Genomic DNA, 24,434 nt, shown 5'->3' with positions numbered 1-24,434 from the left:
AGACCAGCCTGGATGACATGGTGAAACCCCGTCTCTACTAAAAATACAAAAATTAGCTAGGCATGGTGGCACACGCCTGTAGTCCCAGCTACTCAGGAGGCTGAGGCAAGAGAATTGCTTGATCCTGGGAAGTGGTGGTTGCAGTGAGCCCAGATCACGCCATTGCACTCCAGCCTGGGTGACAGAGCAAGACTCTGTCTCAATTTAAAAAAAAAAAAAAGAAGAAGAAAATCTTTGAATCTACCTATGATCTATGGGCTCCCCCACTTTTACATGTCCCACCTTTTTAGGCCAAACCAATGTATAGTCTCCATGTATTGATTTATGACTTTTCCTATAACTTCTGCCTTCCCACCTTTAAAAACCCTTACATGCAAGCCACTGGGAGTTTGAGTCTTAAGCATGAGCTGCCCAATTCCCCTTGCTTGGCTCCCTGTAATAAATGCCTCACTTTCTCTTGGTGCAAACCTCAATGTTTGGCTTTGCTGCCCCAGGTGGGCAGATCCGTGCTCACTTCTGTAACAACACTGGAAATAATCTGTGTTAGTCTGTGTCCTCTGAAAAGTAGATGTCAAGATTGGCTTTAATATGCTAGAAATGTATTAAGGAAAACCTTGTGAGAGAAGATGAGTGGGGAGCTAAGGGAGATTGGGAGAGCCATTAGACCATCATGTAGGTCTGATTCCTAGTGAAGAAGAGAGGGAAGAAGAAAAGTTGGATGGAAGCATCTCAGATTGCAGTGCGGTTCTGAAACAAAAGTGCAGCAAGGCTATTGAAGAGTCCTTAAAACCGAAATCACCCATCAGAGTAGCCCCGTTATCCCAGGAATGGGCCTGTCAGTATGCCTATCCCACTTAGTCACTGCAGGGAGCAGCTCGTGGGAAGCGTGACTTTGGTGAGAATGTGGGATGAATTTTAGAACACAGATGAAACATCCATTAACAGGAGAACGATTCATATAATGAGATGCTACTTGGCAATTAAAAGGAACAGACTGGTGATACACACAAGGATTGGCTGCAAGAACATGCAGAGTGAAATAAATCAGACACAAAAGACCACATGAAATTCTAAAACAGGAAGAACTGATCTAAAGTGACAGAAAGTAGATAACTAAATACCTGAGGCCAGGGATTAGAAGAGAGTGATTACAAAGGGACACAAAAGACTTTTTAGAAACAAAAATATTCAATATCATGAATATGGTGGTGAAAATATTCAACATCTTACATGACTTTTAACAGTTATCAAAACTCATTAGCCTGTACATTTAAACATGAGTACTCACTGTATGTAAATTATCTTTAAATTTATTCAAACAAAGAATTATGACAGAGTGCTTGCTGTACTCAATATCAAGTCTCCCTTCTTTAATAGCAATACTCCAAGTTTATTTGGGATAGCAATGCATGGAGCTAAAATAGTACATTTCTCAGCTCCCTTCCCTCCCTCCCCCACAGCTAGACATGTCCATGCGACTAAGCTCCCTAGCAATGACATGTAAGTAGAAGTGCTGTGTTTAACTTCTAAGAAGTAGCTTAAGGGGAGCTAAGTTGGCCAGAAAATAACATCCCTTTTGTCCTCCCCTACTTCTAACTGCTGCCTGGCAGGTGGGTATAATGAATTGGCCTCTCACAGCCATCTTGGACCATCAGGAAGGAAACTAATAATGGGGATGGTGGCACCAGGAATTTGGAGCTTCTTAGGTCCTAAATGACCAGAAAACCACCATACCAGCACTGGACCTCCCACCTTTAGACTTTTTTATATGAGAGAGAAATAAGCCTCTATTTTATTTAAGCCACGTTTATTTTGGATTCTTCTGTTACATGCAGACTATATTCATCTAATTCTAATTGAATGCATTCTCTAGAACCGGATTGAGTTCAAGTCCTAGCCTTGCCACTTACCAGCTGTGTGGCCTTGGGTGAATCATGTCACCTCTGAGTCTCTGCTTCCTCGTTTGTAAAATAGTGCTAATAATATATATCTTGCAGGGCTCATATGAAGGACTCAGTGAAAGCATACACTAAATATCTAGAACATGGTTTCTCCCTTGTCAGCAGAGGAGCAGGCTTCCCCTTTCCCAGAGAAGAGTGCCAACATACAGAGTGAATGGCTTCATGGCCTATCATCTTCACCTCAACACATTAGATAAAAATGCTCCATCCTTGGGCTCTCACAGCCTTTGGCCATACCTCTTTAAAGTGTTTTCCACATTGTAGTTAAATGTATCTCGTTACCTGTCTATCTTCCCCTATTCCCCAGAGATCAAACTTCCACTATCCCTTCTACCCAGTTGATATAATTTGGATGTTTGTCCCCTCCAAATCTCATGTTGAAATGTGACCCCAAACTTTAGAGGTGGGGCCTGGCGGGAGGTTTTTGGGTCATGGGGGCAGATCCCTTATGAATGGCTTGGTGTCTTCCTCTCGATAATGAGTGAGTTCTTGTTCTATTAGTTCACATGAGACCTGGCTGTTAAAAAAAAGAAAAAAAAAAATAAAAGCCTGGCAACCAGGCACAATAGCCTATGCCTGTAATCCCAACGCTTTGGGAGCTGGAGGCAGGAGGATCACTTACATCCAGTAGTTCCAGACCAGCCTGGGCTACGTAGTGGAACCCCCATCTCAACAACATTTTTTTTTTTTAAATTAGCCAGGCATGGAGGCATATGCCTGCAGTCCCAGCTACTTGGGAGGCTGAGGTGGGAGGATTGCTTGAGCCTGGGAAGTTAAGGCTGCTGTGAGCCATGATTGCACCTCTGCGCTCAGCCTGGGCAACACAGCAAGTGAGACTCTGTCTAAAAAAAAAAAAAAAAAAAAGAAGAAGAAGGCCGGGCGTGGTGGCTCATGCCTATAATCCCAGCACTTTCGGAGGCCGAGGAGAGGGTGGGAGTGGATCACCTGAGGTCAGAAGTTCAAGACCAGCCTGGCCAACATGGCAAAACCCCGTCTCTACGAAAAATACAAAAATTAGCCAGGCATGGTGGCACGTGCTTGTAGTCCCAGCTTCTGGGGAGGCTGAGGTGGCAGAATCACTTGAACCCAGGAGGTGGAGGTTGCAGTGAGCTGAGATGGCACCACTGCACTCCAGCCTAGGTGGCAGAGTGAGACTCCATCTCAAAAAAACAGAAAAAAAAAAAAAGATCCTAGTTCCTCTCTCCTTTTCTTTTGCTCCATCTCTCACCATGTGACACACCTTCCTCTATGAGTAAGATTCCTGAGGTCTCACCAGAAGCTGAGCAGATGCTGGTGTCATGCTTGTACAGCCTGCAGAACTGCGAGCTAAATAAACCTCTTTTCTTTATAAATTACCCAGCCTCAGGTATTCCATTATAGCAAAACAAAACAGAATACTATGCTAGTCTTCTAGAATGACACTTCTGAGTCTAATTAACTGAACAAATACTGTGCCTATTATGTACCAAGTTTTGGGCCAGATTTTGAGGACAAAGAGGTAAATTAGACATGATTCCTGTCCTTTTATATCTCATGATCTAGTAGGAGATATGGACAAGTTAACAGGTGAGTATAATTTAACATAGTGTAGTTAAGTACAATGACAGATGTGAACTTAACCACAAGAGAATGCAAGAAAATGTCAGCTCCGTGAAAGTGGTGACTCTGTCTTGTTCACTATTGATAAGCACTCAGTAAATATTTGTTAAATGAATGAATGAATGGTATTATGATGGCACAGAAGAGAATACCTAAGCCAGGTGAAATAGCAGAGGAGGTGAAAAGGGAGGAGAGCAATTGGACTGCTGGATGAGGTGAGGCCCGGATGACTTTTACAGGAAAAGTGGGGTGTGGAGGGCACTTCAGAGGGACAGCAGGGAGGTGAGAAGTAGCACAGCAAGCACTTGGGAACAAGTAGTTCCTTGTTGCTGGAGTACAGAATTCAAGGCTGGAAGAGAGGAAAGCTAGGGCCAGATGACAGAAGGTCTTGCAATCAATGGCATAAGAGGCTTCAGTTTTGTCCCAAAGAAGATGTGAAGGTGAGAGGTGAAGCCAGCTGGACTTCCTGGGTTGAGTGGGGACTTGGAGAACTTTTCTGTCTTACAAGAGGTTTGTAAAATGCACCAATCAGTGCTCTGTAAAAACGCACCAATCGGCACTCTGTAGCTAGCTAGAGGTTTGTAAAATGCACTAATCAGTGCTGTAAAAACGCACCAATCAGCACTCCGTAGCTAGCTAGAGGTTTGTAAAATGGACCAATCAGCACTCTGTAAAATGGACCAATCAGCAAGACATGGGCAGGGACAAATAAGGGAATAAAAGCTGGCCACCCCAGCCAGCAGTGGCAACCTGTTCAGGTCCCCTTCCATGCTGTGGAAACTTTGTTCTTTTGCTCTTCACAGTAAATCTTGCTGCTGCTCACTGTTTGGGTCCGTGCCACCTTTAAGAGCTGTAATACTCAGCGAGAACGTCTGCAGCTTCATTCTTGAAGTCAGCGAGACCACAAACCCACTGGAAGGAACCAACTCTGGACACGAAGACAGTAGGGCAATTTAAACTGAAGAGAGATAGGGTCAAATATACACTTAAAGTATGTCACTCTGACAACAGTATGAGAAATGGATTTGAGCAGGTCAACATGGAAGCAGATTACTTAGCTAGTTGTTTCTACAGGCCAAAAAAGAGAAGATAAGAACCTGAACCAAACCGTGGCAGTGGGGACAGGGAGTAAGATATGGAGTTGAGAAATGTTTATTGGGTAAAACTAGCAGGATTGGTGACTGAATGGATATAAGAAACTGGAGGGGGAGTTAAGAGCAATTCTCAGATTACTGACTTGGGTAACTAGGTATAGTAGTGGTTCTCCAAAATAACGAACATAGGAGGAGCAGGGTTTGGGGGACCTGCCCAGTCTAGTTGAGACGTGATGAGTTTAAAAAGTAATGGGACATTCAAGTGACTGTCCAGCAATTACTTCTGTATCATTCTAGAAATCATATGTCAGAGTCATAAACTGGAGATTCCGGAGTTATCAGAACTCCTCAAGCTGATTTACTGGCTGATCCATCTGAGGATGGAGTTCACTGCCTTCAGGCACAGGTGGACTCAGGCTCAAACCTCATGAAGCTTCCCTCAGTGCCAGCTTCTCTTCTTGTGATACACTTATTCTCTTCTGCTATTGTGATGAAAAAGTTGGCCACTGACCACCCCAGGCTTGCATCTTTACAAGTCATAATACAAAAGGAAGACAGTCTGGCTTCTTAGGTCTAGCAGAAAAAACCTAGAAAGGCCTTTGATTGGCCCAACTTGGCTTAAGTATTCATTACTTAATCACTGTGATCAAGGAAAGGAGGTAACATGGCTCAGTCTAGGTCAGTCTAGTAAGGGAGGAATTCTCCAAAGGAACTAGAAAGAAAATGAAAATGCATGCTGGGAAAAACAACAACAACAACAATAGTTTGAATAGTTTGAATGGTAGTTGAAATTATGAGAGTGAATTTTGATATCTAGGGAGAATTTGTAGATTGAAAAGAGCAGAAGGCAGAGAAAACACTCAGTTTCAAGGGGCAGGTGGAAGAAGAGGGTTCTTTAAGAAGAAATAGACTATTTTGACAATCAAGAGAGTTAGCTGTCATGGAAGACAAGAAAGAAAAATGTTTCCAGGAGGAATAGGAGTTAACAACAGCATCAGTGCAGTAGAGTAAGGTAAGGACTTAGCAATTTTAGTGAGAGCAGCCACTCTCTGAGAATGTTCATGACATGGGCATGAAGCCAGACTGCATTTGGTTGATAAGTGAACATGAATGTAGACAAACTTTTTCGAGAAGTTTGGATGAGAGCAGGTTGGCATCTGGATGATAGCTGGAAGGGAACACATTCCCACTCTTGGTTCTGAAGCTATAGCACCAGCCCCACTACCCTGGATTGTATTTCTCCTTGGATTCTGGATGTCTGCCTGGACTACATTAGCTGAGTTCCTGATCTCAATTTTCAATCTTTCTTCCACTCCTGCCTGCTCCAACCATTCAACATATTACCCAGGGCCATGGCTACCATTATTGCCCATGAATTTCCCATTCTTTCTTTGGCTTGATTACTCCTTCCTTCTCACCATGCCATGTAGTTGGAACTATCAAAGCTGCATCCTATTGACAGCTAGTACTGATAGCAGAGACCAGCGTCTTAGCCATTTTTGAATCCTATCTAGTGTAGTAGTAGAATGTTCAATAACTTATTGAATGTGTGAACACTTCATCATCCATGCCTCTAGCCACTTATTCTTCTCTTCCACCTCACAAGAGGTTTCTCTCCTTTCTCTAAAGCTAAATCTACCAACTATATTCCGAATTCCAGCCCTTTTCACCTTCTTTAGGGTGTTGCTCCTTCAACAAACTCTTTTCCTTAGAGCATATCACTTTTTCTCATGAGCTCCTTCCTTTTTCACTGTTAAATATGCACATATCCACTGATGAAAAAAAAAAGTTGTGGGCTGGGCGTGGTGGCTCACGCCTGTAATCCCAGCAACTGGGGAGGCTGAGGCAGGAGAAGAACTTGAACCCGGGAGGCAGAGGTTGCGATGAGATCACGCCACTGCACGCCAGCCTGGGCGACAGAGCAAGACTCCATCTCAAAAAAAAAAAAAAGAATTGTGAATTTGTGTTTTGTTTGTTTGTTTAACCTGCATTAGGTTATCATCCTTTTAGCTACTGTACTCTCACGTAGTAGAAAGAGCAGCAAACCAGAAATGAAAAAACTAAGTTTTAGTCTGGTTCCTTCCAACAACGTTGACTAAATGACTTTCCCTCTCTGAGCCTCAGTTTTTCATTGGTAAAATAAGCAAAGTGAACCAATTATCGCTCACGTTCTTTTAATCTCTAATGTTCTGTGCCTGATCTGAATCTACAAATAAGGAACAAAGACTAGGAGCCTCCATCTCCTACCTATCAACACTTTTGGAGTGCTTACTTATGCAGCATATATACTAAAATCGGAACAATGGGGAGAACATTAGCATGGCCCCTGCAGAAGGATGACAAACACATTCGTCAACACTTCCATGTTTTTATTTAAATAAATAAATAAATAAAATATTTGGCTGTATGGTGTCTCACGCCTGTAATCCCAGCACTTTGGGAGGCTGAGGTGGGTGGATTGCTTGAGCTCAGGAGTTCAAGACTGGCAAGGGCAACATGGCGAAACCCCATCTCTACAAAAAATACAAAAATTAATCGGGCATGGTGGTGACAGCAGAGCAGAAAGCACCAAGGCTTTGGAGTTCATACAGACCTATGTTCACATTCCACCTCTGCCACTTACTGTGGGCAAGGTATTTAATCCAAACTTCTTCTTCTTCTGAAAAATGGAGGGAATGATCTCACAGGGTTAGTGTTAGATGAAGACAGCAATGTGAAAATCCATGGCAGGTAAGTGTTAGCTTCGTAACTTCCTCCTCCTCATCTTTCTGGCTCCTTTTCATAAGCCTATCACCCAGCACTGTGGTTGTCATCAAGACTGTGCCTGGACAGTGTTCTCTCAATATTCATCACATCTGTAAGCTCAAATTTACATTTATAGCAATGACTTCTATAATACTACCCTCCAGGCGCCAATTTTCAATGGTTTGTAGAATATCACCACTGTGACAGCCAAAGTCAGTGCCTCCACAACTGTTAGCCCACCATTCTTCCTGACTTCAGACTTACAGCTTAGAAATATATTCACACTCTTTTCTTCCCTCTACCCTCCTCCCAATCCAATTTCCCACTATGTCCCCATTTATTCCTTTGAGGTCACTTTCATCAAGCTATTCCCCTTGAAGTCACCCTATTTCCCACCACAGTAAGACCTAACTTCACAATTCCCTGGTTTTCAATACCTACTCTCAATAATTTGGTCTCATCTTAGCCAACTAATTTCTTCCATTTCCCAATTCAGTTGAATTCACTTCAACTTTTGCATTTTCATTAGAAAATGAAAGATTGTATTAACATGAGGAACAACCAATTGCATCCTTGAGACTGACTTTGTAACCCAGGACATACTTCTCTGAGCCTATTTCTTTAGCTATAAGATAATCAGCTTTATCTACTTCGCAGTGACATAAAATAAAGGCAGCTAGGAAAATGAAGTGTCACGATGCATTGTGATTATGTACAGAACAAGGTGCCACACTCTCACATGTGCACGTGAACAGCTGTACAGACAGCCCTGCTTGTTCCCTCTTATCTTTGCTCGTAAGTGTTCTCTACCATTGGGAATGCCCTTCCTCTTCTACTCTTGGATGATACAAATTCTCTCAATACTTCACAGACTTCTTGCTTTTACTGATCACTCTGCTATTTTATTTGGTACCAAAAATAAAAGCCATGACATTTTTCAACTATTATGTGTGTAGGGCAATGCGGAATTTTGTTTATCCAAGTAGTTTATAAGTCAAGAGCGGGAACAGGTATAGTCCCCAGCAGGAAGCTGAAAACCCAGTTTTTCTTACCAAGCGCCTAAATTGCCTGCTTGGCATAGCTTAGCTTCATTTAAGTGGGTAGGTATGGTTTTAATTTAGCAAAGAACCAATATAGAAAACCCTCCCCCCTCAAAAAAAAAAAAATCCAAAAAATAAACAACAACAACAACAAAAAAACAGGCTTTGCAGTCATAAAACCTGTGTTTGAATTCTGGTTGTACCATTCACTATGTGACTCTGGGCAATTTAACCTGAGTCCCAGATCTCTCAACTGTTTTAAATTTTTATTTATCTATCTTGACACAGGGTCTCAGCCTGCCACCCAGGCTGGAGTGGCACCATCGTACCTGACAGCATCCTCCAACTCCTGAGCTCAAGCAATCTTCCCGCCTCAGCCTCCCGAGTAGCTGGGACTACAGGAACACACCACCGAGTCTGGCTAATTTTTGTTTTTTTGTTTTTTTAAAGAAACAGAGTCTCCCTATGTTGCCCAGGCTGGTCTTGAACCCCTAGGCTCAAGAGGTCCTGCCTCCTCAGGCTCCCAAAGCACTGGGATTACAGGTGTGAGCCTCGAAACCCAGCCAGATCCAACTTTAAGGATAACGCCTCTGATCTCAAAAGGCTGCTGTCATCAGAGGAGATCCTGTTTGTAAAGCAACTAATAAAGTGCCTGGCATGGTATACAGCATTTGCTCAATGTGACTTCCCTTTCTTACTTGCTCCCTGCCCAATTTACAAAGCATTCAATATTGTCAGATGGCAATATATCTGAAAAAAGATGTAGCAAATCTCTGTGCCTTCAGTACAAGAATAGGCATACACAAATTCTTTTTCCAGTGTTTTTATTTGCACATTTAATAGTCACAAATCTTTTTACAGATTTTTCATAGATTTATTATTTATAGAAAAAAAATCAAGATTAAAATGGAGTATCGAAAAGGACCAAGAAATTACCAGCAGTGATGGCAAAGTACAAAGGCTCTGAGAGAACAGAGTAAACAAGGGCAGCGCAGCCCAGCGCGTGGCCACTTCCCACCAGGCAGAACACTTGACTTCATTAAGGCAAAGCCTTTACTCTGTTACTTTTTCCTCCCACGTAGTTTAACCCAAATAGAAAGGCATTCTATTCTCACACTACCGTTCTCTAAGGTCCTAGGAATATAACTGGTACTATAAGCAACCAGATGCATCCCTTGACTATTAATACCTGAATAGACAAGTTAAACTGTGATGCATTAACCATCCCTCTGGGAGAATTAAAAAGAGGCAGAAATTGATTCTTAAGACTGAGAAAAAGGGGTATATGTGTGTGGTGGTCGTGGAAGCGGGAGAGAAAAGAGGTTCAAGGAGGGATGAGGGGAACAAACCTAACTCCTTCCAATGTCCAACTGTTCTTATGTTCTCAGATGCTGCTGATACAGTGTTCCATTACTCCGAAAACAAATGTTATCTACATCCAGTCAGTTCTAGGGTACAAAGGCTAACAATAGGGAAAATACCTTGGGGGAGGGGTATATTCATTTCAGGTACATAAAAATGGAATTCAAAATTGTGTCCTACTATGTTCTCATCTAATGTGTTATTACTGTTGTAAATCAAATTACTGTGTGACCGTGGACAATTTACTTAACTTCTCAGTGCCTCAATTTTCCACAAAAAATGAGAATTGTAGCACTGGGATTACAGGAGATGCATGGGAAGCACGGAAGAATAGTGTCTGGCCAAATCAATAGAGACAGAAAGCAGATTGGTGATTGCCAGGAGCTGGGATGAAGGGAGAATGGAACTGACTGTCGACAGACCTGGGGTTTCTTGGCGAAGTTACGAAATGATCTAAAATTAGATGGTAGTGATAGTTATGCAATTTTGTGTGTGAATATACTAAAAAACACTGAATTGTACATCTTAAAAGGTGAATTTCAGCCAGGCATGGTGGCTCACGCCTGTAATCCCAGTGTTTTGGGAGGCCAAAGCAGGCAGATTGCCTGAGTCCAGGAATTCAAGACCAGCCTGGGCAACATGGCAAAACCCTATCTCTACAAAAACTACAAAAATTAGCCAATTAGGTGTAGTGACTCATGCCTGTAGTACCAACTACTCGGGGCACTGAGGTGGGAGGATTGCTTGAGCCCAGGGAGGTCGAGGCTACAATGTGCCATGATTGCTCCACTGCACTCCAGCCTGGGTGACTGGGTGAGTCCTTGTCTCACAAAAATAAAAATAAAAAAAACAAAAAGTGAATTTCATGGTAAAGTGTATCTCAATAAAGCTGTTATTTTAAAAATTCTTAAAAAAATAGAATAGTGCCCGGCACACAGTAAGTGCCAAATAAAGGTTAGCTATTATTAGTAGTAATATCATTGTCATTATTATTATTTGGCCATTCTGTGGCCTAAGTAAACCCCAAGAAATTCTCTATTTTTAATAAAAGCCTACAGAATCTAGAAAAGTGTTTCTAATTTATATACATCAATTAACATTTATACATTTATTTCCATCCAAATGTCTCAGAAACAGTCTAAGAATCACAATTTCAGTGTTTTGCACTGCGCTAAAACAGCTGCATGCAATGGATATCTTATCAAATCATGACAAGCTTTAGATAAATTCTAATGACTTGATGTTACCCAAGAACTTGAACTGACGGATTTTCATTTTTGTCTCCAGGAATGAACAGGCAGTCCACATACTGTTAGTAGTTACATTATATAAAGTACACAATTAAATGTCTAAATACAGGCTTGCTAGCCTTCTAATCACATTTTGGGAGATACTGTTTATAAAAAGACAAATATAGTAAACAGTAAAATGCTTACTAGTCCCATGTCCTGTGACCTCACCTTGCCCAACAACAGGAAAACCCCACCACAATGAAAAGATCAAAATCAACTCATGTAATAAATCTCTTCAGAGGCAAAAGACTAAATGATTAACGGTTGACTTTTAAGACTATACCACACATTCAAATATGTTGGCATCAATTGAGTTTTTATACTCTGAACAGCTATTAAATCCAGTCTTTACCCGTCCTATTGCTAAAGAATATGACAACAGAGTCTTGGTCTCAGAAGTAGGAGCAGCAAGTGATTACTCATGATGGCAATGATGCGCCACATTCTGCAGTGATGCTCACATGCCTGAATTTCATCTGAAGCATGAAAATTCCCAATTCCTGCAACAGGGTTTCCTTTGTTGGAGTCCCCTGTCCTTGCTGTCTTCACTTCTATAATCAGCTATGTGCCTTTGCAGCAAATCAGGAAAAGCTGTGTTGAGGGTTACAACTTGCAGACATTTAGGTCTTAACTTCCATCACAGAAAGCAATGTACTTTTTTGAATATATTAAGAAAACGTTTATTCATCCCTTCAAGCCACTCACTTTCAGAAAGACAATTGAACATCCATTTTATCAACCTTCATTTAACCCTTTTCTTGTTTAGAAAAAAAAAAACTGCCAGCGCTAATTTACATAAACATGCTTTTTGAGGCTGAAGCAAATCTGAGTTTCAAAGTGAAAAAAATATAAAAACTGAGTTATTTCCAAACAGAACATCAGAACTGTCTATTTCAAGAAAAGTGGATTCATCAAATGAATCTTCAGCCAACAACTGTTCGAGAATGATGTAAACATCATGTATAGGCATGCTACGTTTTCTAGGATTTGACATTTTCAGTGATCAAGAATTACTATATTTTGTAAATAGAAATACCGCTATTAAAAAAAAAAAGAATGCTATAAATAGAACAATGTCTTTTGTTTGCAAAGTCAATGTACCAGAATGATGTGAAAATAATAAAAGCGAAATATTTTGTGGCAAAGTTATCTTGGGGTAAATGCTACAACTACAAGCGCCACTGGCGAGTATTCTCAGGGCAAACAGAAAAAGGGTTAAATCAAGTAAAATAATTCCCTAAGTCACCCAAGAGCAAAGATCAATACCTAGAACAAGCTGTCTTAAGTCCCGATATGTATAACCCACCCACCACGTACATCTACACGAACACCCCCAAAGTTGTGGCCTTAGGAATTTCTAACCAAACAATTAGCCCGAGTAAAATTCAATAAACACTTTAAATTCCCCCTTGAGAAGCATGGTTACTTCTTTAATTTTACATTACAGTCATTGAGACAGATTACAAAACAACTTGGGCAGAGAGAGTTTTAGCAGGAAGTAAGAGAATTTCAGACATTGGAAATGGATAATAATTTAGAACCAATTTCAAAATGAGGATCAGTTCCAAAGTATTTTCTTTACTAATTCAAGATTGAAACATTGGCTCTGTCCACACAAAGGTTTATTTTACAATTTAAAAGGTAAACTGTAATGAATAGAAATATATAAGCAAAAACTCTGGACAAGGCTGGAACCAAGGGGACCCACTTTGCAATGCTTTGTTGTTATCATTCCAAGAACCCATTTGGCCCTGTGTTCACTTGGTTAATGTGGGGATGGAGAAAATAGGATTTTGGAATAATATATCTATGTGTAGGTAGTCTTTAAATACAAAATGAATAAATATTTAAATTATATGATAAAGAAAAATTGGGGAATAAGAAAGTCCTATGTTTATCAACTAATAGTATATTTACAATGAGTGTTTTCTGCCTGACACCTAATCTTTGTCTATTAGAGTTCCTCAATGTGCAATTTAGAGAAGGCAACAGTTCATATTGCCTTAAAGGAGCCCTGTTTAGATCAGAATCAGCCTGTCCCAGATGCTCTGCTCCCTGAAAAACGTTCACACCTGTGTGCATAAATATCTGAGCGTACAAGTAGGTACACACATGCAAAATGTACTTGTCTAAAGGGGAGCTAATTAGCTTGATAAAGTCTAAAATCAAGACCAAAAAATTGCTATTCCCCAACCCAAAAAACACATCTAATGAGAAAACTGCTAAGCCCACTATGAAAAGGCAGCAGCTGTAAACTCATCCCATCCCACGTCATGCTCTAAGTATCTAGCTGTCCTATTAATCAGCCATCAGAACACTAAATCCCTCCCTGTTCACATGGTTAAATGCAGACTTCTGATTTAGCTTTACTTTCTAGTTAAGAGGCCAGACTACAGAGAATATTAAAGAGCTCCTTTTAACTATACTGCATCCAAACTGCCTCATTCCACCCTAAGAGAAGGTGCCCACATGATAATATGCACTAGAGATCTACCAATCTCAGTTTCTGAGGTCTTCTTTTTGGATAAGTTCCAGCATTGGAACATTCACAATTTCAGTCAAAGGAAAATTACATGTTGACTACTAACATTTTAGACTGCATATTCAAAGCTAAGGCGCAAGATGAAGACTAGAGTGCCAACCTAGATGCTGTTCAACATGGCAAAAAGGTGACTGCACAAACGGACCAAAGAGGCTGATTCTTTAGAGGCCCTTTGCTGTTTTTTTCTTTTAGCAACAAGTGGAGAATTTCCTCTGATCAAAATCTGAATATTGGTTAATGCATGTTTTCTCATTCTCCATGTATGAACCCCCTCCTAGCCTCTCTCATTGCCTTTTTAAGCTTAAGAGAGAGAAATAAAAGAAAATGGATATAGACCATTTATTTTTATTTACGAAAAGAGAGGCATATTCTAATAGTCATAAGGCAATGTGTTTAAGAGCTGCACCTGAACTGGTATTCTCAAAACTGAAAATAGTTATCAACTCTATTCAACTTGTAAGATGTATCCATGTGCTTCCCAAGTCACTAGTTGTCACTCAAATGGACCACGGTGACTCCATGATGCCTTAAGGAGGCATTATATACTGTGTGTAGTATGCACATGTATTTTTAAAGAAATGACATCAAGAGAGAAAAGAACAGCCTTTCAAACATCAGTTCCTCACATAAGTGGTGACACTGCTGTATGGCTCCCTTTTAATCTTCTCACCTACTCAGTTACCAAATACCTCCAAAATTAGACAAAATAGGGCCAGAGACAAAGCTCCATGGTGACTTGCATCTTTCAGATGTGCTTTCAATTCACTGGTTTTTAATTTCCCATTCCTGATTTACTGAGGAGTAAAGGTGAGAATCATCCAACTGATGACAAAGTAAAACAGGAAAACAGGATAAACAGCTAGGGCTCTGCGGTTTGGAGGCTGGCTATCAGCAAGGAAAGCTGTGGAGGCTAAACAAAACAAGACAAAACAAAAAGGAATGTTTAATACAGTAATATTGTCACAACTACTAACATTTACTAAACATTCATGAGCTTGGCATCATTTGGAACACAGAATTACACTAAAAGTTTAGTATACTGGTGATCCTCAGAGATAAAGGCATTCTGCAACACAGTTTTTCAGAGAGCCAAGGGCTTTTTATTTCAAGTACTAAACCATTTTGGATGGAAATCTTTCTAAAAGGAGTTTTTTACCCTTTTCTGGAAAAGTTATTGAACTATACTGAAAAGGCTTACAAAGATGTGTAAGGTTATTTGCTCCTATGATAAATGGCCTCGTGCTGCTGTGCTTTTTGAGCTAACTGTTCTTCTGAAATTATCAGCTGTTTTAAATGCCATCCTTCTCTTGTCCATCTAAGAAAAACCTACTCATCATTTTACTAATCAAGCATCACCCTTCTGACCAGGTGCAGTGGCTCATGCCTGTAATTCCAGCACTTTGGGAGGCCAAGGCAGGTGGATCACCAAAGGTCAGGAGTTCGAGACCAGCTTAGCCAACATGGTGAAACCCCATCTCTAATAAAAATACAAAAATTTGCCAGGTGTGGTGGCGGGCACCCATAATCCCAGCTACTCGGGAGGCTGAGGCAGAAGAATTGCTTGAACTCGAGAGGCGGAGGTTGCAGTGAGCCAAGATGGTGCCACTGCACTCCAGCCTGGGTGACAGAGCAAGGTCCAGTCTCAAAACACAAAACAAAACAAAAAAACAAAATAAAGAATCATTGATCTCACTGGGTGCTATGGCTTATGCCTGTAATCTCAGCTACTCGGGAGGCTGAGGTGGGAGAACTGATTGAAGCCAGGAGTTCAAGGCTGCAGTATGTTACGGTTGTACCACTCCACTCCAGACTGAATGACAGAGTGAAACCCCATCTCTTTAAAAAAAAAAAAAAAAAAAAAAACAATAGGAGGTGGCTGGCAAGATGACCAAATAGGAACAGCTCTGGTCTGCAGCTCCCAGTGAGATAAATGCAGAAGGCGGTGATTTGTGCATTTCCAACAGAGGTACCCGGCTCATCTCACTGGGACTGGTTAGACAGTGGGTGCAGCCCATGGAGGGTGAGCTGAAGCAGGGTGGGGCGTTGCCTCACCCGGGAAGCACAAGGGGTCGGGGAACTCCTTACCCTAGCCAAGGGAAGCCATGAGGGACTGTGCCATGAGGAACGGTGCATTTCAGCCCAGATACTATACTTTCATCACTGTCTTCACAACCCGCACACCAGGAGACTCCCTCGGGTGCCGACGCCACCAGGGCCCTAGATTTCAAGCACAAAACTGGGCGGCCATTTGGGCAGACACCAAGCTAGCTGCAGGAGTTTCTTTTCATACCCTAGTGGCATCTGGAACACCAGTGAGAGAGAAGCATTCACTCCCTTGGAAAGGGAGTTGCAGCCAGGGAGCCAAGTGGTCTAGCTCAACGGATCTCACCCCCACAGAGCCCAGCAAGCTAAGATCCACTGGCTTGAAATTCTCACTGCCAGCACAGCAGTCTGAAGTGGACCTAGGACCCTAGAGCTTGGTGGGAGGAGGGGCGACCACCATTACTGAGGCTTGAGTAGGCGATTTTCCCCTCACAGTGTAAAGAAAGCCACAGGGAAGTTCGAACTGGCCGGAGCCCACCACAGTTCAGCGAAGCTGCTGTAGCCAGACTGCCTTTCTAGATTCCTCCTCTCTGGGCAGGGCATCTCTGAAAGAAAGGCAGCAGCCCCAATCAGGGGCTTATAGATAAAACTTCCATCTTCCTGGGACAGAGCATCTCTGAAAGAAAGGCAGCAGCCCCAGTCAGGGGCTTATAGATAAAACTCCCATCTTCCTGGGACAGAGCACCTGGGCGATGGGGCAACTGTAAGCACAGCTTCAGCGACTTAAACATTCCTGCCTGCCAGCTCTGAAGAGAGCAGTGGATCTCCTAGCACAGTGCTTGAACTCTGCTAAAGGACAGACTGCTTCCTCAAGTGGGTCCCTGACCCACATGCCTCCTGACTGGGAGACACCTCCCAGCAGGGGTCCACAAAAACCTCACAGAGGAGAGCTCTGGCTGGCATCTGGCAGGTGCCCCTCTGGGACGAAGCTTCCAGAGGAAGGAGCAGGCAGCAATCTTGGCTGTTCTGCAGCCTCTGCTGGTGATACCCAGGCAAACAGGGTCTGGAGTGGACCTCCAGTAAACTCAAGCAGACCTGCAGCAGAGGGGCCTGACTGTTAGAAGGAAAACAAACAAACAGAAAGGAATAGCATCAACATCAAAAAAAAAGGATGTCCACACAGAAACCTCACCCGAAGGTCACCAACATCAAAGATCAAAGGTAGATAAATCCACGATGATGAGGAAAAACCAACACAAAAAGGCCGAAAATTCCAAAAACCAGAATGTCTCTTCTCCTCCAAAGGATCACAACTCCTTGCCAGCAAGGGAACAAAACTGGATGGAGAATGAGTTTGACAAACTGACAGAAGTAGACTTCAGAAGGTGGGTAATAACAAACTCCTCTGAGCTAAAGGAGCATGTTCTAACGCAATGCAAGGAAGCTAAGAACCTTGAAAAAACATTACAGAAATTGCTAACTAGAATAACCATTTAGAGAACATAAATGACCTGATGGAGCTCAAAAACACAGCACGAGAACTATGTGAAGCATACGCAAGTGTCAATAACTGAATCAATCAGGCAGAAGAAAAAACATCAGATATTGAAGATCAACTCAATGAAATAAAGCGGGAAGACAAGATTAGAGAAAAAAGAATGAAGAAGAATGAACAAAGCCTCCAAGAAATATGGGACTATGTGAAAAGACCAAACCTACCTTTGATTGGTGTACCTGAAAGTGATGGGGAGAATGTAGCCAACTTGGAAAACACTCTTCAGGATATTATCCAGGAGAACTTCCCCAACCTAGCAAGGCAGGCCAACATTCAAATTCAGGAAACGCAGAGAACACCACAAAGATACTCCTCAAGAAGAGCAACCCCAAGACACATAATTGTCACATTCAGCAAGGTTGAAGTGAAGGAAAAAATGTTAAGGGCAGCCAGAGAGAAAGGTCAGGTTACTCACAAAGGGAAGTCCATCAGACTAACAGCGGATCTTTCAGCAGAAACCCTATAAGAAGAGAGTGGGGGCCAATATTCAATATTCTTAAAGAAAAGAATTTTCAACCCAGAATTTCATATCCAGCAAAACTAAGCTTCATAAGTGAAGGACAAATATAATCCTTTACAGACAAGCAAATGCTTAGAGATTTTGCCACCACCAGGCCTGCCTTACAAGAGCTCCTAAAGGAAGCACTAAACATGGGAAGGAAAAACCGGTATCAGTCACTGCAAAAACATATCAAATTGTAAAGACTATTGACACTACGAAGAAACGGCATCAACTAATGGGCAAAATAACCAGGTAGCATCATAATGACAGGATCAAATTCACACATAACAATATTAACCTTAAATGTAAATGGGCTAAATGCCCCAATTAAAAGACACAGACTGGCAAATTGGATAAAGAGTCAAGACCCATCCATGTGCTGTATTCAGGAGATCCATATCACAGGCAAAGACACATATAGGCTCAAAATAAAGCAATGGAGGAATATTTATCAAACAAATGGAAAGCCAAAAAAAAAAAAAAAAAAGGAGGGGTTGTAATACTAGTCTCTGATAAAACAGACTTTAAACCATCAAAGATCAAAAGAAACAAAGAAGGCTATTACATAATGGTAAAGGGATCAATTCAACAAGAAGAGCTAACTATGCTAAATATATATGCACCCAATACAGGAGCACCCAGATTAATAATGCAAGTCCTTAGAGACCTACAAAGAGACGTAGGCACCACACAATAATAACAGGAGACTTTAACATCCCACTGTCAACATTAGACAGATCAATGAGACAGAAAGTAAACAAGGATATCCAGGAATTGAACTCAGCTCTTCAGCAAGCGGACCTAATAGACATCTACAGAACTCTCCACCCCAAATCAACAGAATATACATTCTTCTCAGAACCACATCACACTTATTCCAAAATTGACCACATAGTTGGAAGTAAAGCACTCCTCAGCAAATGTAAAAGAGCAGAAATTATAACAAACTGTCTCTCAGACCACAGTGCAATCAAACTAGAACTCAATTAAGAAACTCACTCAAAACCGATCAACTACTTGGAAACTGAAAAACCTGCTCCTGAATGACTACTAGGTACATAACAAAATGAAGGCAGAAATAAAGATGTTCTTTGAAACCAATGAGAACAAAGACACAACATACCAGAATCTCTGGGACACATTTAAAGCAGTGTGTAGAGGGAAATTTATAGCACTAAATGCCCACAAGAGAAAGCAGGAAAGATCTAAAATTGACACCCTAACATCACAATTAAAAGAACTAGAGAAGCAAGAGCAAACACATTCAAAAGCTAGCAGAAGGCAAGAAATAACTAAGATCAGAGCAGAACTGAAGGAGACAGAGACACAAAAAAAACCTTCAAAAAATCAATGAATCCAGGAGCTGGTTTTTTGAAAAGATCAACAGAATTGATAGACTGATAGCAAGACTAATAAAGAAGAAAAGAGAGAAGAATCAAATAGACACAATAAAAACTGATAAAAGGGATATCACCACCGACCCCACAGAACTACAAACTACCATCAGAGAATACTATAAACACCTCTACACAAATAAACTAGAAAATCTAGAAGAAATGGATAAATTCCTGGACACATACTCCCTCCCAAGACTAAACCAGGAAGACATCAAATCCCTGAATAGACCAGTAACAGGTTCTGAAATTGAGGCAATAATTAGTAGCCTACCAATCAAAAAAAGACCAGGACCGGATGGATTCACAGCCGAATTCTACCAGAGGTACAAGGAGGAGCTGGTACCATTCCTTCTGAAACTATTCCAATCAATAGAAAAAGAGGGAATCCTCCCTAACTCATTTTATGAGGCCAGCATCATCCTGATACCAAAGCCTGGCAGAGAGACAACAAAAAAAGAGAATTTTAGACCAATATCCCTGATGAACATAGATGCCAAAATCCTCAATAAAATACTGGCAAACCAAATCCAGCAGCACATCAAAAAGTTTATCTATCATGATCAAGTAGGCTTCATCTCTGGGATGCAAGGCTGGTTCAACATATGCAAATCAATATACACAATCCAGCATATAAACAGAACCAAAGACAAAAACCACGATTATCTCAATAGATGCAGAAAAGACCTTCAACAAAATGCAACAGCCCTTCATGCTAAAAACTCTCAATAAACTAGGTATTGATGGAACATATCTCAAAATAATAAGAGCTATTTATGACAAATCCACAGTCAATATCATACTGAATGGCCAAAAACTGGAAGCATTCGCTTTGAAAACTGGCACAAGACAAGGATGCCCTCTCTCACCATTCCTATTCAACATAGTGTTGGAAGGTCTGACAAGGGCAATCAGGCAGGAGAAAGAAATAAAGGGTATTCAATTAGGAAAAGAAGAAGTCAAATTGTCCCTGTTTGCAGATGACATGATTGTATATTTAGAAAACACCATTGTCTCAGTCCAAAATCTCCTTAAGCTGATAAGCAACTTCAGCAAAGTCTCAGGATACAAAATCAATGTGCAAAAATCACAAGCATTCCTATACACCAATAACAGACAAACAGAGAGCCAAATCATGAGTGAACTCCCATTCACAACTGCTCACAAAGAGAATAAAATACCTAGGAATCCAACTTACAAGGGATGTTAAGAATCTCTTCAAGGAGAACTACAAACCACTGCTCAACGAAATGAAAGAGGACACAAACAAATAGAAGAACATTCCATGCTCATGGATAGGAAGAATCAGTATCGTGAAAATGGCCATACTGCCCAAGGTAATTTACAGATTCAATGCCATCCCCATCAAGCTACCAATGATTTTCTTTACAGAATTGGAAAAAAACACTCTAAAGTTCATATGGAACCAAAAAAGAGCCCGCATTGCCAAGACAATCCTAAGCCAAAAGAACAAAGCTGGAGGCATCACACGACCTGACTTCAAACTATACTACAATGCTACAGTAAACAAAACAGCATGGTACTGGTACCAAAACAGAGCTATAGACCAATGGCACAGAACAGAGCCCTCAGAAATAATATCACACATCTCCAACCATCTGATCTTTGACAAACCTGACAGAAACAAGAAATGGGGAAAGGATTCCCTATTTAATAAAGGGTGCTGGGAAAACTGGCTAGCCATATGGAGAAAGCTGAAACTGGATCCCTTCCTCATACGTTATACAAAAATTAATTCAAGATGGATTAAAGACTTAAATGTTAGACCTAAATCCATAAAAACCCTAGAAGAAAACCTAGACAATACCATTCAGGACATAGGCATGGGTAAGGACTTCATGTCTAAAACACCAAAAGCAATGGCAACAAAAGCCAAAATTGACAAATGGGATCTAATTAAACTAAAGAGCTTCTGCACAGCAAAAGAAACTACCATCACAGTGAGCAGAATGGGAGAAAATGTTTGCAATCTACTCATCTGACAAAGGGCTAATATCCAGAATCTACAAAGAACTCAAACAAATTTACAAGGAAAAAACACCCCATCAAAAAGTGGGCTAACGATATGAACACACTTCTCAAAATAAGACATTTTGCAGCCAAGAGACACTTGAAAAACTGCTCATCATCACTGGCCATCAGAGAAATGCAAATGAAAACCATAATGAGATACCATCTCACACCAATTAGAATGGCAATCATTAAAAAGTCAGGAAACAACAGATGCTGGAGAGGATGTGGAGAAATAGGAAAGCTTTTACACTGTTGGTGGGACTGCAAACTAGTTCAACCATTGTGGAAGACAGTGTGGCGATCCCTCCAGGATCTAGAACTAGAAATACCATTTGACCTAGCCATCCCATTACTGGGTATATACCCAAAGGATTATAAATCATGCTGCTATAAAGACACATGCACACGTATGTTTATTGTGGCACTATTCACAATAGCCAAGACTTGGAACCAACCCAAATGTCCATCAATGATAGACTGGATGAAGAAAATGTGGCACATATACACCATGGAATACTTTGCAGCCATAAAAAAGGGTGAGCCCTACAAAAGTCCCTTTGTAGGGACATGGATGAAGCTGGAAACCATCATTCTCAGCAAACTATCACAAGGACAAAAAACCAAACACCACATGTTCTCACTCATAGGTGGGAACTGAACAATGAGAACACTTGGACACAGGAAGGGGAACATCATACACTGGAGCCTGTTGTGAGGTGGGGGAAAGGGGGAGGGATAGCATTAGGAGATATACCTAACGTAAATGATGAGTTAATGGATGCAGCACACCAACATGGCACATGTATACATATGTAACAAACTTGCACGTTGTGCACATGTACCCTATGTACCCTAGAACTTAAAGTACAATAAAAAACAAAACAAAAATAAATAAAATTAACATTAAAAACAAAAACAATAACAAAAAAAAAAACCAGACCTACAAAGAGACTTATACTCCCACATAATAATAGTGGGAGACTTTAACAACGCACTGTCAATATTAGACAGATCAACAAGACAGAAAATTAACAAGGATATTCAGGACTTGAACTCAGCCCTGGACCAAATGGACCTAACATGCATCTATCCCAAATCAACAGAATCTCTACCCCAAATCAACAATACACACCCCAAATCAACCCAATATGCATCCCAAATCAACAATCTCTCCACCCCAAACCAACAGAATATACATTTTTCTCAGCACCACATCACACTTATTCTAAAATTGACCACATAATTGGAAGTAAAATACTCAACAAATGCAAAAGAATGGAAATCATAACAACAGAATGAAAAGAATGGAAATCATAGTCTCTCAAACCACAGTGCAATCAAATTAGAACTCAGGATTAAGAAACTCACTCAAAACCACACAACTACATGGACATTGAATGACCTGCTCTTGAATGACTACTGGGTAAACAACGAAGTTAAGGCAGAAATAAACAAGTTTTTTGAAATGAATGAGAATAAAGACACAACATACCAGACTCTCTGGGACACAGCTAAAGCAGTGTTTAGAGGGAAATTTATAGTACTAAATGCCCATAGGACAAAGCGAGAAAGATCTAAAACTGACACCCTAACATCACAATTAAAAGAACTAGAGAAGCAAGAGCAAACACATTCAAAAACTAGCAGAAGACAAGAAATAACTAAGATCAGAGCAGAAACAAATGGAAAAACTTTCCTTGTTCATAGATAGGAATAATCAATATCATGAAAATGGCCATACTGCCCAAAGTAGTTTACAGTTTCAATCCTATCCCTGTCAAGCTACCATTGACTTTCTTCATAGAAGTAGAAAAAACTACTTTAAATTTCATATGGAACCAAAAAAGCGCCCATATAGCCAAGACAATCCTAAGCAAAAAGAACAAAGCTGGAGGCATCACTCTATCTGACCTCCAACTATACTACAAGGCTGTAGTAACCAAAACAGCATAGTACTGGTACCAAAACAGATATATAGACCAATGGAACAGAACAGAGACATCAGAAATAATGCCGCCCATGCAAAACCATCTGATCTTTGACAAGCCTGATAAAAACAAGCAATGGGGAAAGGATTCCCTATTTAATAAATGGTGCTGGAAAAACTGGCTAGCCATATGCAGAAAACTGAAACTGGACCCTTTCCTTATACCTTATACAAAAATTAACTCAAGATGGATAAAAGACTTAAATGTAAAACCTAAAACCATAAAAACCCTACAAGAAAACCTAGATAGTACCATTCAGGACACAAGCATAGGCAAAGACTTCATGACTAAAACACCAAAAGCAACGGCAACAAAAGCCAAAATTGACAAATGGGGTCTAATTAAACTAAAGAGCTTCTGCACAGCAAAAGAAACTATTAACAGAGTGAACAGGCAACCTACAGAATGGGAGAAAATTTTTGCAATCTACCCATCTGACAAAGGGCTAATATCCAGAACCTACAAAGAACTTAAACAAATTTACAAGACAAAAATCAAACAACCCCATCAAAAAGTGGGCAAAGGATATGAACAGATACTTCTCAAAAGAAGACATTTATGTGGTCAACAAACATGAAAGCTCATCATCACTGGTCATCAGAGAAATGCAAATCAAAACCACAATGAGATGCCATCTCACGACAGTTAGAATGGCAATCATTAAAAACTCAGGAAACAACAGATGCTGGAGAGGATGTGAAGAAATAGGAACATTTTTACACTGTTAGTGGGACTGTAAATTAGTTCAAGCATTGTGGAAGACAGTGTGGCGATTCCTCAAGGATCTAGAACCAGAAATACCATTTGACCCAGTAATCCCATTACTGGGTGATACTATACAGACACATGCACACCTACGTTTATTGCTGTACTGTTCACAATAGCAAAGACTTGGAACCAACCCAAATGCCCATGAATGATAGACTGGATAAAGAAAATATGGCACATGTACACCATGGAATACTATGCACCCATATAAAAGGATAAGTTCATGTCCTTTGCAGGGACATGTATGAAGCTGGAAACCATCATTCTCAGCCAACTACCACATGAACAGAAAACCAAATACCACATGTTCTCATTCATAAGTGGGGGTTGAACAATGAGAACACATAGACACAGGGAGGGGTACGTCACACACCAGGGCCTGTTGGGGGTTGGGGGGCTAGGGGAGGGGTAGCATTAGGAGAAATACCAAATGTAGATGATGGGTTGATGGGTGCAGCAAACCACCATGGCACATGTATACCTATGTAATAAACCTGCATGTTCTGCACATGTGT

The 24,434-nt window shown here is 40.8% G+C and overlaps 1 protein-coding gene and 1 non-coding gene across 5 annotated transcripts in view; one reads left to right on the top strand and one right to left on the bottom strand.

Moving 5' to 3' along the window:
- Positions 1-24,434, bottom strand: part of YIPF6 (Yip1 domain family member 6) — a 78,490-nt gene that overhangs the window by 28,093 nt on the left and 25,963 nt on the right. For 2 of the 4 annotated variants that reach the window (XM_005593815.5, XM_005593814.5), the window contains exon 7: positions 9,250-14,545. The exons of 1 other annotated variant lie outside the window; for it this stretch is intronic. In XM_005593815.5, the coding sequence (XP_005593872.1) occupies positions 14,427-14,545 (119 nt within the window). In that variant the 3' untranslated portion in view covers positions 9,250-14,426. Of the gene's footprint in view, positions 1-9,249; positions 14,546-15,673; positions 15,853-24,434 lie in introns of those variants that run through there. One more of the 4 variants, XM_065538442.2, reaches the window with a different exon arrangement.
- On the top strand, positions 6,919-7,025 carry LOC123571445 (U6 spliceosomal RNA). Its single transcript, XR_006695608.2, has one exon. It is a non-coding gene; the product is annotated as a U6 spliceosomal RNA (small nuclear RNA).

Source organism: Macaca fascicularis, chromosome X (assembly GCF_037993035.2).
Source record: "Macaca fascicularis isolate 582-1 chromosome X, T2T-MFA8v1.1".
In the NCBI taxonomy this organism is placed as follows: Eukaryota; Metazoa; Chordata; class Mammalia; order Primates; family Cercopithecidae; genus Macaca; species Macaca fascicularis.
This window is presented reverse-complemented; position numbering and strand designations above follow the sequence as displayed.